This window comes from Epinephelus moara, chromosome 7 (genome assembly GCF_006386435.1).
Source record: "Epinephelus moara isolate mb chromosome 7, YSFRI_EMoa_1.0, whole genome shotgun sequence".
NCBI lineage: Eukaryota > Metazoa > Chordata > Actinopteri > Perciformes > Serranidae > Epinephelus > Epinephelus moara.
The window spans coordinates 20,597,436-20,610,193 of NC_065512.1; the positions used below are offsets into that span (position 1 = coordinate 20,597,436).

At 42.2% G+C, this 12,758-nt stretch overlaps 1 protein-coding gene across 3 annotated transcripts in view; it reads right to left on the reverse strand.

Moving 5' to 3' along the window:
- Nucleotides 1–95: 95 nt before the first annotated feature.
- Nucleotides 96–12,758, reverse strand: part of uggt2 (UDP-glucose glycoprotein glucosyltransferase 2) — a 57,429-nt gene continuing 44,766 nt past the window's right edge. For all 3 annotated transcript variants that reach the window (XM_050048118.1, XM_050048116.1, XM_050048117.1), the window contains 8 exons: nucleotides 9,572–9,676; nucleotides 9,375–9,459; nucleotides 7,747–7,929; nucleotides 7,415–7,575; nucleotides 5,187–5,301; nucleotides 4,947–5,063; nucleotides 2,865–3,030; nucleotides 96–2,723 (listed from right to left, as the gene is read on the reverse strand). In XM_050048118.1, coding sequence (XP_049904075.1) covers nucleotides 2,698–2,723; nucleotides 2,865–3,030; nucleotides 4,947–5,063; nucleotides 5,187–5,301; nucleotides 7,415–7,575; nucleotides 7,747–7,929; nucleotides 9,375–9,459; nucleotides 9,572–9,676 — 958 coding nt within the window. In that variant the 3' untranslated portion in view covers nucleotides 96–2,697. The remainder of the gene's footprint in view (nucleotides 2,724–2,864; nucleotides 3,031–4,946; nucleotides 5,064–5,186; nucleotides 5,302–7,414; nucleotides 7,576–7,746; nucleotides 7,930–9,374; nucleotides 9,460–9,571; nucleotides 9,677–12,758) is intronic.

A 12,758-nucleotide genomic window follows, 5' to 3' on the forward strand; every position in this document is an offset into this window, starting at 1 on the left:
AATTACAGTGAACGAGAATCACGTCATAGTGGACCTTTCAGCGTATGAATCACACGTCCACTGACCTCACAGAAATCACAAACAGATTTTATAATGACTTTTATAGCAAAGGTTTATTTTTCCACCAGACAGTAATATAAACATTTGTATTTGACACAGCACAGTGACAGATGGGTGTCCTGAGAGCAGACAACCTGCACCCATTTTTATTGACTTTAAAGACAGAGAAAAAAAGAAACTACTATTGGTTTGGGTTGAGCAGCGACACCTGTCTTATTCCTGAGACAAAAACACTGGTTCATCGTGGAATTCAAATACTGAAAAATGATTTCTAAAATTTCAAAGCAGTGAAGCTGAATGTACGCAAGATGTAAACATACAGTAATAAGTTAAAACCCTATGTCCTACACATAAACTGTGACCTTTAGTGTGCAAATGAGGATTCTTTGATCCACAGCTTGGCCATGATAAAGCATCGCCTGGTCTGCTGAGCCAAAGTCATCTAATACACATTACTTCACAGGGACAGACACGTACACATTTGCTAACCCCCGCCCTTACAGCGGTTGCTGAGCTACAGTTGAACAATCGCTGTTTGGGGGCGGGGTTTAACAAATGTACATTTTCTGTGCCACCTGCTTTTCTCAGGGACAGTAGGAAAATTATTGGGGTTGGAAAGAGAGATGAATCTTTTTCATTTTACAAAAAGAGGCACTCCCCAGACTTACTTATATTTTCGTTGGACCCTCCCTTTGACATTAAAAAAGAAAAAGGAATACCCTCCCCATAAAATACAAAAACAAACATGACAAAGAGGTGAAAATACAACCACTTTCAATTTTCAATCAGTTAGGCTACATGAGTCCTTTTCGAGCAGCAGCTTGGAGACTCTGAGGTAATTTGTCCTGCTGAGCCACATAGAGCACTGACAAATATCAAAACACAAATTAATAACTGTTCAAATCATTTTGAAGACTGAAGAAAAAACACATGCAGAGCTGATCACACTGATCAATGTGTGATAGGGAGCATGCATCATATTATATTCTCACTTTGTAAGACACATTTAACTTTGGTTCAGCTTTCTGTTATGATTCAGAATAAAATAGCGACTGTACAGGATAGTCAATAACTGAAACGCTCTGTACGAGAGACGTTTAGTTGGTAAAAACTAATATGATCTGCATGTATTGTGTTTTCCAAAATGGACATTGGCCACATGATTGATGGTGATGAGGAAAATGAAGCCTTGATACAGAGACAGGGTTGATGATGCATGAAAAGCATTGTTTTGATGTTACTGTTAGATCCATACTAGATCAATTTTTAATATGATAAACCTTCCCAGGTAGCCAAAATGACCTGGCCCAGAATCGGACCAAACTCGGCATGCCAGATGAACTTAGCCAGGTGGGTCTGGTTGCCCAACTTGGCTGAGACTCAGCATGAATGAGAGCCAGAATCAGGCCAAATTAGCTGGACGGATTCCAGCTGCCATCACTGGGCCGTTATCAGAAATGATATAGCCCAGCATCGGCCCAAACTTGGCGTGCCGGATTAAATTAGCCAGGCCGCATCCGGTTGTCTGACTCGGCTGAGACTCGGCATGAATGACGAACCAGAATTGGGCCTAATCAGATGGCCTGATTCCAGCTGCTGACACTGCCATCAGTGGGACGTTATCATAAATGGTCTGGCCCAGCATCGGCCCAAACTCGGAAAACCGGATGAAATTAGCCAGGCCGCATCCGGTTGCCTGACATGGCTAAGATTTGGCATGAATGACGACCCAGAATTGGGCCAAATCAGCTGGCCTGATTATGGCTGCTGACACTGCCATCACTGGATTGTTATCAGAAATGGTCTGGCCCAGCATCGGCCCAAACTCGGCAAGCCGGGTGTAATTAGCTGGGCTGCATCTGGTTGCCTGACTCGGCTAAGATTTGGCATGAATGACACCCCAGAATCAGGCCAAATCAGCTGGCCTGATTATGGCTGCTGACTCAAATAGTCTTGGAGTGAGAAAAAATAAAAACGACACTCCCCTGCTCTCCCGAAAAAGGTAAAAAAAATAATAACACCCAATAATTATCGTTCAGTCCCTCACTTCTAATGTAACAACTTTGCGGCAAGTTATGAAATTTACAAACAGACTAGCTTTATGTCAGTCACAACTTTGGTGCGGGCATTTCAGTCAACATCAAATCAAGAAATCAGCATTTTGAAACGTAATTTTCCATAACACATATATATATATATAAAAACAAACATTACACTGTAAGATTAGATTCTCAGACATGTGCCTTCTCCATTTGATTCTTTGCATACATCATCAGTGCAATATATGCCAACTATTTTCTCAAACACGCCTAATAAGAGTGCTGTGACTGACCTCACCTCATTATTCCCTCTCTGCTCACTTCATTCTCCGGTAACCACGTACGTTGCTGTAAGTGCTGAGAACACACCACAGGTTCACAGTCGGCAGTTAACACTTACATCACGTGTTAATTTTGTAAGACGTATCGACTGCCGAAGCAGATATGGCATCTCTGAAAATATCCCATCCTTCTCCCCGGCTGAGGATGCAACGCTCTGTGGCTAAGTTTAGATGGAATTGTCAGTCTTCAAGCTTCACAGGTGGCCGGCTTGCAAAAGGTGCTGCCTCCTTTCTCTTCAGCATGGTGCTGGCAGGCACTAAAGTTCATCACGCCGGTTGTCGGCTGTGCAGAGGGCGGGGTGGAAAGAAATAATGAAAATGTGCACCATGGTGAGAGACAGACATACTGGCCAAGAGAGGTTGATTGAGGATAGATATTTCTGTCTTACAACAAAGACAATAAACAGTGATAATCTTTTCTAACCTTTTTTATGTTGTGAGGACGATGGAGTCTGTTTTTGCGTCGCTGTGTCTTCCTGTTCCTGGACACGTCTCAGCAGCTGTTTTATCTCGTTGTCATATTCAACCCACTCAGGTACGATCCTTGCTGCGGCTGTTAACTTGGGCTCCTTGGTCTTTGGATTATTGCACTGCAGCAGGGACAAGCAGACAAAACACATCACTCATGCCACCAGCGCCACTTTCCCCCAACAAGTCATACTGCCATTCCCTGCACTGTCTGTGGCAGGCATTTGAACCTAATTTGATTTCCAATTCTGTTAAAAGGACATTAGCCCATGTCTTGTGTCTGAATTACCAAGTGGTGTCCTATACCACAATGAGACAATGCCTCCTATTCCAGCCTACTGGAGCCCCTCCAGTAATTCTCTAAATTAGTTTAGGAGACTTCAGGATTGCTCTGCAGTTGTCTCCTAAATGCCAAGTGCCTCATGGACAATAATGGCTGGGAAATATGCTCCTGCTTTTCAGAGCAGCTACAGCTCACTATTATAACCAAAAACAGCCACACACATGATATAAATATAAATATCTAATAACTTTTATCAATTATCAGCATGTTTCAACACAAAAGAATCATTAAAATACAGACACAGAGGATTTTACTACCCAATAAAAGGAGTAATTGGATTTGATCATAAATTCTGTAGCAATCCCTGAGGTATGCCAGTGAGCTTTCCCCACATCACTGTTCAGTGTAGATCTCACTGCTCTGGGATTTAACCAAGCCCTCAGGAACACTGCTTGGCCTTGCCTCTAATTTTGCTTAGTGGCCACTTGCAGTATTACAGCAAAAAAAAAAAAAAAAAATCCCCTGCAGCCCAAAAAGCATTTTCCCCACAGACCACCATTATAAAAGACACATCTGTAAAACTTTAAAACACCTCGAACTGCAAACACGCTCAGTTATGACTCTTTCTATTATGCGCTTTTGAGCCTTGGACGTTTCATATTTCTAAAACTTTCCTCAAGCCGAGAAAAGCGATGTAAAAAATCCATGGAGCCGTCTCAATGGAAAATTTGCGGGCTGGGCAAGACCTCGTAGGCAGAGCCAGCAGAAGAAACACTACTGCACATATTCAGTGGGCCACAAACTGCAGATGTAAACCTGGAAGCTAGAAAGCTAGCTGTCATTGGACTGAATAGGTGCCATTTTGGAGCCTGGTATCCAGATCTAATAATACAGGGGTCTCTAACGACTTTCAGGCCAAGGACCCCTACTACATATATTAAACTAAGTTGCATATTAAATTTGGCCTGCAATAATGTGTAGAGCGGCCAAAAATGCCATGTATAAACATATCTCAATATAGTGCATTCAATACCAAACTATTAAAATAATAAACGTATTGACAGAGTCATATATTTATACATCATGGATTTATCTGACAAGGATTTATGGGTAACAGTTAGCCTTCTAATGTTGCGTTCTCACTAGGTGTGAATAAAACACTTGTGAAATACACGTAAAGTCAACACAAAGGCACGATTAGATGCGAATTCCTGCCAGGGCAGCATGATGGACGCAACACGAATGACACAGAATGCGCTTATTACGCAGAGCAAATAAAGCCAGTAGCGCGATTTTGCATCATACAGTTATTCATGAGAGTTGAAAAATCAGAACTTCAGTGATTAATTCGTGCCATGATAGCCAATCGGCATTGAGGTCCTTGGGTAATTTATGATGCTGAGGACGTACTGGCCTAAGTTCATTCATCGATTCAGCAGTTTCATGCATATGAAGCAAGTCAACACAAAATATTCTAGCGTTCAAACTCACGCAAGTAACGTGATGCGAAAATCCGCATTGCGTTTGGTATGAGCAGAACATAATGTGTACAAATAGGCCAATTTATCTTTGCTAATAATGTGTTGGATTTGTGTTAATGTGTATTTTTCAGGTATATTTTAATTTGGATTTTTTTTTTTTTTTTTTTTAATCAAACTGGAATTTGGCGAGCACCTTACAGTAACACTGAGGAGCCCCTAGGGGTCACAGGCCCCCCTGTTGTTGACTCATGTAATAATATATCCATGGACTCACCAGGTCTATCGTCTTAGCTGTGACTTTGGAGGTGTCATCACACCACGTCTCACACCACAGCCACTCCTGTGGAAGAGACTTGATGGCCACCTGGTGGATCATGTTGTTAGGAAGGTCCTGAAAAAAATCAGAGAAAAATATATTACTGTGCACTATAACAAACTACAACAAACAAACTATATCAGGTGATAAGAAACTCTGCATCATGTAATGCAATGATGTCATCTCTAAGTTACATACCTGGTCCAGGTTGGACAGACTGTTGGGGTCTTGGCTCAGGGCTTGGTACTGGCCTCGTAATCTGTCCCCTGCTGCAATCTTCCTGAACTTCTTTAAATCCACTACATACAGAGCGCTGGTTGAAATATAGGAGGAGACGAGACACAGAAAGCAGGTTTGAGAGGAGGAGAATAAAGGAAAGCCCATAGGAATGACTTAATAAAAATAAAAATAATGACTCAATAAAGATAAATACCCCAGGCACTTTGAGATAATTGTACCTAACGTGGCATATTAATAAACCCAACCGTGTAGACTGTGTAGTTTCACTTATTAGATTTAAGTCTGCCAGAGGACATTCGCTACCTTATGTTTTCCCTGGACTCGCTGATGCGGATCAGTCACTTTTGTCCTGCCCCTCAGAGCTGAGCATCACACTGGCATCAAATCAAATCACTGTGGCTCTGGGGCTTTTTCCCATCCTCATAAGGCAGAGGTAAAGTTGTGCAAACTCTCTGTTCATCTGCTGGCTGCCACCTTATTAGCCTTCACATTGAGAGACTGAGACCTCGGTGCCACATGCCAAGCAAGGAGATGAACTTTTTATTTCATACCTGGAGCTTGATTTAATAGAACACGGCGATGTACAGATGGCTGATACTAAAATACAGCCACAACAAGTGCAGCTATAATTGGTGGGGTCCAATCACCATGGAAACTGGATAACACAGTACTGTAGAGTAGCCACTATTTCTTTTACTTTTTTTACAGGTGAGCTTTTAGTAACCATCCATCCATTTTCATCTGCTTATCCAGGGCCGGGTTGCAGGGGCAGCAGGCCAAGCAAAGTACCCCAGACGTCCCTCTCCCCAGCAACGCTTTCCAGCTCCTCCCTGAGGTGTTCCCAGGCCAGACGAGATATGTAATCCCTCCAGTGTGATCTGGGTCTGCCCCGTTGCCTCCTACCATTGAGACGTGCCCGAACCACCTCCAGCAGGAGGCGCCCAGGAGGCATCCTGATCAGATGCCCGAACCACCTCAACTGGCCACTCTAGACGCAAAGGAGCAGCGGCTCTACTCCGAGCTCCCTCCAGATGTCTGAGCTCCTTACCTTATCTCTAAGGCTGAGCCCAGCCACCCCATGGAGGAAACTCATTTCGGCCGCTTGTATCCGCTACTTCATTCTTTCGGCCACTACCCAGAGCTCATGACTACAGGTGAGGGTTGGGATGTAGATGGACCAGTAAATCGAAAGTTTCACCTTCCTGCTCAGCTCCCTCTTCACCACGACAGTCTGGCGCAGCGCCTGCATCACTGCAGAAGCAGCACCGAACTGCCGATCCATCTCACGCTCCATTCTACCCTCACTCGTGAACAAGACCCGAGATACTTGAACTCCCTCGCTTGAGGCAGTAACTTCCTCCCAACCTGAAGGGTTTCTGGTAACCGACTATCAAATTAATGAGCAACTAATTTGGTTAGCGATTAATCGGTTTGAGTATTTCTTAAGAAAAAAAGTAAAATGCTCCGATTCCAGGTTCTTAAGACGGTAAAGTGAATATCTTTGGGTCATCTACACTGATCTACATTTTCACCATTTTCTGACATTTTATAGACAAACAACTAACTAATCGAAGAAATAATCTGTGTCTCTCAGGAGCGAACTTCTGGCAGACTGGTTATTTTTTACTTCTTGAGCAGGGTAAGATTTTAAAACTTTCTCTTGGACCTACAGTTTCTAAGATCCAAACAGACTGAAGAAAGAAGAACAACAAAAACAACAGCAGTACTCTCAGCCTCTAAATATAACAATACATAAATACATTTCCACTTCCTTCTCTGTCATATTTGGAACTTGGGAAGAGCTAAAAAAAAAAACCTATTCTTGCAGAATGATGAATAATTCCTCTGGATTATTAACCGAGTGCAAGTCGAAATGTACACAGAAAGTCAAAGATGTATTTTCATGACTGTAAGAGATATATTACATTTGGCAGTATGGTCCCTTCAGGATTCCAGTTATATCCGGCTCCTTTCATTCTGCTTTGCAAAGTACTGAGAGTGTCAGGAAAGTTCCAACTAGTGAATGACCTATGAGGAAACTGTGGCTGTCGAAGCACAATGTTCTAAATGCTAACATTTTGGTGTTATTCTGGAGAGCAGCAGAACATAAGGTAAAATATCAAAACTCCCTGCTATGCATTCAAAATACTGTGCTGCTACGTTCCACTTCTTTTAAGGCGGTATACCTGATGTGGTATTTCCTGTGTCCTAGATGTGATGCCCAGTAACCGGTTTTCCAGAAGCGATAGCCCTCCATCTCTCTGCGGCTATCACAGAACGGTGTGTAGCCGTAAGGAGCACCCTCCAGGTTTAGATCCCTCAACTCCTTCAGATCAGCCCGAACTATCTGTGAGAGAGAGCAAGAACATTGAATAGTACAGAGCACTGACGACACTTCAGCCGTGTTCTCATACAGCCTTCACACCGGCACCGAGGCTGCTATACAGACGAGTCTCTCACTTTCAGACACACACTTACACATTGCTTTTTTCCTATTTCACTTCAATTTGAACCTTACCTGATCGGCGTCCACAAAGATGATCTTGTCGACAGCCAAAGGGAACAGAACATCCAGGAAGAGGATCTTGTATCCCCAGATAATGCGCTGCTTCTCAGTCTGCTGGTGGAGCCAGCGGGGCCATTTGTACTGTACCAGCTCGTACTGAAAGCCGTACGCCTCGGCCATGTGAGAGATGGTCTCCTAAAAACACCAAACACAAACAACAAACACAAACACCAGAGGTTATGTGTGATATCCAAAACAAAAGCACTTTTTAGGGTAACTCAATATTTAAAGAATATGCTATTATGCTTCTGTTATTCAGGTGAAAAGCCTCACATAAATTAATAAGAAGTGAGACTACACTGTGGGATATTCCCGGTGGCTTACTGTGGTTATAGTATGGGCTGTTACATTCAAACCTTACATTGAGGTTTTTAAATGAAGCTTCGAAAGTCTCTCGTCATATTCTGTGACATGATTTTTAAATCCCAAATTTGAATAAGGTGATTCATTGGATTTAGACAAGAAATTAAATCAACTTTCTTTAATGAATAAATGTAATTTATTGTGCTGTTAGATTGCTGTTAGACCGCCCTCTTAATACAGGTACGTGCCCCTCTTTGTGTACGGCAAGCAGGAGAGCAAACAGTTACTTTGGTTGCAGTGAAAACATTTTATTTTGAAAGGCTTTAAGTCAAAAAATATGAATTAAAGGAGATATATAGTTAGATAAAAACATGTTGTGAATTTTGGAAATGATTTTGACACTTGGACTTTTAAGTGCTCGGGCGTGATTGGAAATGTTTGGGTCACATGACTTGGAAACCTTGGAAATCTTAAGCAGCCACCACTGAAATCTAATTCTACAAATAGTTTAGTACTAATAACATGAGTGTAGCTGAATCTTTTTCTGCAACTGTGCAGATATACTGGGTTTAAACACAATTAATAGACATGCTAAAAAAGCATTCAATTATTTGGTACAGCCTTAGTCGTAGGCACACAGTTTCATTGCAGACAATTATGATTAGCTGTTGAATCAACAACAGTGTGTCACAAACAAAATTAGTAGGAGGATATGTTTGGATTATGTGAAGAAAAACAGGTGGAGAACATGCAAACATATTGCCCATTAGAAAACAGACACTGCTGCTTAGTTTATGTGGCCCACCTGAGGCCAGCCATTGATAGGTGGCTGTGTTACAAGCATAAAAAGGCAGATAAGGAAGAATAATTCCTACAGTGTATATATAGTTTTCAGAGTTATTAGTACTCTTTTGGTATAAAAATGCCTGTTAGCCAAACCATAATGCAAGGCTGAAGCTAACAGATGTTTGATGTATAGTAAAAAACATCTGGACATATAAATAAATCTGTATTCAGTAAAGATGTCATGAATGTCGTGAGCATAAAAACTAATTGAAAAGATTTTGCGACTCAACAAGTGTCACAAAGGGAAGTAATTGTAGATTCACATAAATAGAAAATCTAATATTAAACACAGACCATTACAGCGGAGGGAACAAGCCAAAAGATACTTTCTTGCAGAGTATAAATAAAGCTCTGAAGAACTCAGCTGAAGTTATTTTGAACAAACAGGAGCAACTGAATGCTTGTATGAAGTCATGAAGCGAGGGAAGTACCTTGAAAGATGGCGAGAGGTAATTCTTGAGGAACCAGAACTTGACGGGTGTGTTTGTATGCCGAAGGACGGACAGCATCATTATTCTGAAAAAAAAAAAAAAAAAAAAAAAGAGTCAAGGATCAGGGCTAAAAGGGATGTAACACGTAGAGGCTGAAATGTAAGTGTGTGCCAGTGTCTGAACTGAGAGTGACCCACCTCAGAAAGCGCTCGTACAAATGGCCCGAGGCCACGGAAAATATGTTAAGAACATCCTCTTTCTTCTTCTCTCCATCATCCTTCTTGGCCCCACCACCTGTGATGCTATAAACGAGACCATGATACATGAGCGTCTTCTGTTTCTTTTTTCATATAGTGACAGTATATCTGACGTAAGCCAGTAGCTACCATGCTTTTGTAGAGCCAGGAGTAAATACAATAAAAACAGCCAGTAGAAAACATTTAAAAACACACCATGCAAGACTGTGCGGCAAACTGAGGTGTTTTCTTTAAAATAAAATGATAATGAAGGACAGCTGTGATTTTAACAGCAGTTCAGTTCTCCTGCTGGGATGTATAATTATCCTGTTAGAACAGACACAGTTAAAACAGCTTTAACATTTAATCTGCTTCTTATTCTTATGTTCCCACATAGCTAATAGAGCCCACAGAGTGAAGAAAATGATCTAAAATGACTAATTTGTATCGGCCACTTTATTAGGTACACCTGTTCAACTGCTCGTCAACACAAATAGCTAATCAGCCAATCACGTGGCTGCAACTCAGTGCATTTAGGCATGTAGACATGGTCGACTTGCTGAAGTTCAAACCGAGCATCAGAATGGGGAAGAAAGGTGATTTAAGTGACTTTGAATGTAGCATGGTTGTTGGTGCCAGATGGGCTGGTCTGTCAGAAACTGCTGATCTACTGGGATTTTCACACACAACCATCTCTAGGGTTTACAGAGGATGGTCCCAAAAAAGAAAATATCTAGTGAGCGGCAGTTCTCTGGGTGAAAATGCCTTGTTGATGCCAGAGGTCAGAGGAGAATGGCCAGACTGGTTCAAGATGATAGAAAGGCAACAGTAACTCAAATACCCACTGGTTACAACCAAGGTCTGCAGAAGACCATCTCTGAACCAACAGCACGTCCAACCTTAAAGCAGATGGGCTACAGCAGCAGAAGACCACACCAGGTGCCACTCCTGTCAGCTAACAACAGGAAACTGAGGCTACAGTTCACACAGGCTCAACAAAACTGGACAATAGAAGATTGGAAAAACGTTGCCTGGTCAGAATTTGGTGTAAACAATATGAAAGCATGGATCCATCCTGCCTTGTATCAACGGTTCAGGCTGGTGGTGGTGGTGTAATGGTGTGGGGGATATTTTCTTGGCACACTTTGGGCCCCTTAGTACCAACTGAGCATGGTTTAAACACCACAGCCTACCTGAGTATTGTTGCTGACCGTGTCCATCCCTTTATGACCACAGTGTACCCATCTTCTGATGGCTACTTCCAGCAGGATAACGCACCATGTCACAAAACTCAAATCATCTCAAACTGGTTTCTTGAACATGACAATGAGTTCACTGTACTCCAATGGCCTCCACAGTCACCAGATCTCAATCCAATAGAGCACCTTTGGGATGTGGTGGAACAGGAGAGTCGCATCACCCGGTTGAATCTATGCCACAAAGAATTAAGGCAGTTCTGAAGACAAAAGGGAGTCCAACCAAGTACTAGCAAGGTGTACTTAATAAAGTGGCCAGTGTATTTTGATGCAAGAATAGATATTGTCTTAAATTTTTGATATCATAATATCTTAAGTGTCTTTTCCTGGTTTTCAAGGCTGCATTACAGTAAAGTGATGTGTTTTCTGAACTTACCAGGCTGTTCTGGCTGTTCTGTTATTTGCCTTTACCTTCCTAGTCATTATATCCACATTACTGATGATTACCAAAAATCTCATTGTGTAAATATTTTGTGAAAGCATCAATTGTCAACCCTGCACAATCGTTACAATATCAACATTGAGTAATCTGGTCAAAAATATTGTTATGTTTGAGTTTCTCTGTATATCATCCAGCCCTAGTCCAAACACACTGGAGGCAGACCACTTCAAATGTGGGTAATTGCAGAGTTTCTCCTCCAACTTTGGTGTTCGATGAGCTACATAAATACCAATCCAGCGAGAAAGACAGAAAAAACTTACTTCGCCTTAGGGTAAAAAAATAGCCCAAAGCATCATTTTATACAACTTGCCCACTCAAAGATAGTGCCTATCAAACCAGTCCATTAACTTTCAGACTCAGTTACATCTATGTGAGCGTTAGCACCAATTAATCGACATTTGAAAATCTATGTTACCTCCTAGATTAATTAAAATGTTTTCAGGTTGAGATACCATCACATACAGTAAAATCCAAAGGACACGGTCCACACTCTATTGAAGAGCAGTGGCTCATGATGCAAGGCACATTTAGCGGACAGAAATCAGGACTTGCGCTGGAGGGTAGATGTGTCTGCAGTCAAACTGTGTGTCCTTGTCTGTAACAGACTGCTGATGAGGGAAGGAGTGTCTCTCCCACACTCAATCACAACCACAGCCTCGGCCCCGAGGCTCCAGGAAGACACCAGTGAGTGAGAGAGAGGTGTGAAGGGAGGGGTGGGAGCATACTGTTAGTCTCCTCATGTCCTCTAAAACCAACTCTGACACGCACATACGAGAGACTGGCTGGTAAGCAAGTCACATCCATAAAACACAAACTCAATGATGACCCAAAACACAGCACAACTTTTTCTCACCATTTTGTAGTCACTTGTTTTTGAAAACATTTAGTGAATTTCTCTGCCCTCTCAAACCAAAGCACTGCTCTCTGTAGTTGAGCAGTTGTGCTTTTGGGGAGTCACCACACATCTGTAGAGTCTGGGGATACCGACTGCCTGCCATGACTAAGCCAGCCATTATGAAGGGCCTCCAGCACTACAGTGGGGCCCCCCAGATAAGCAGCTTTAGAAGGTCAGGTGAGAGCCCGTTTGGCTGACTCACTCGAGATAATCTGGACCTCTGGAAGGATCCACAAAGCTCTGGGTAAATCCTGAGCAGTGGACAACATCAACCGGACAAAACTCGACTTCTGTTTTTCCTCCAACTCTGTAGACTGAGCAGAATTATTCTCTAACATCTGTGCGGAGATGATCTAAAGACATAAACAAGATCTGCCACTGAGCGACTAAAAGACAGATAGCTGATGTATAGTACGTAAGGATGGTAAATAATAACCGTACTTTGCATATTATACCTACCATACACTAGAACAGTGGTTCCCAATTGGTCCAGCCACGAGGCCCAGATTTCTCCTTAGTCATTAGTTCTAGGTCCACACAGTTCAATACATTCAG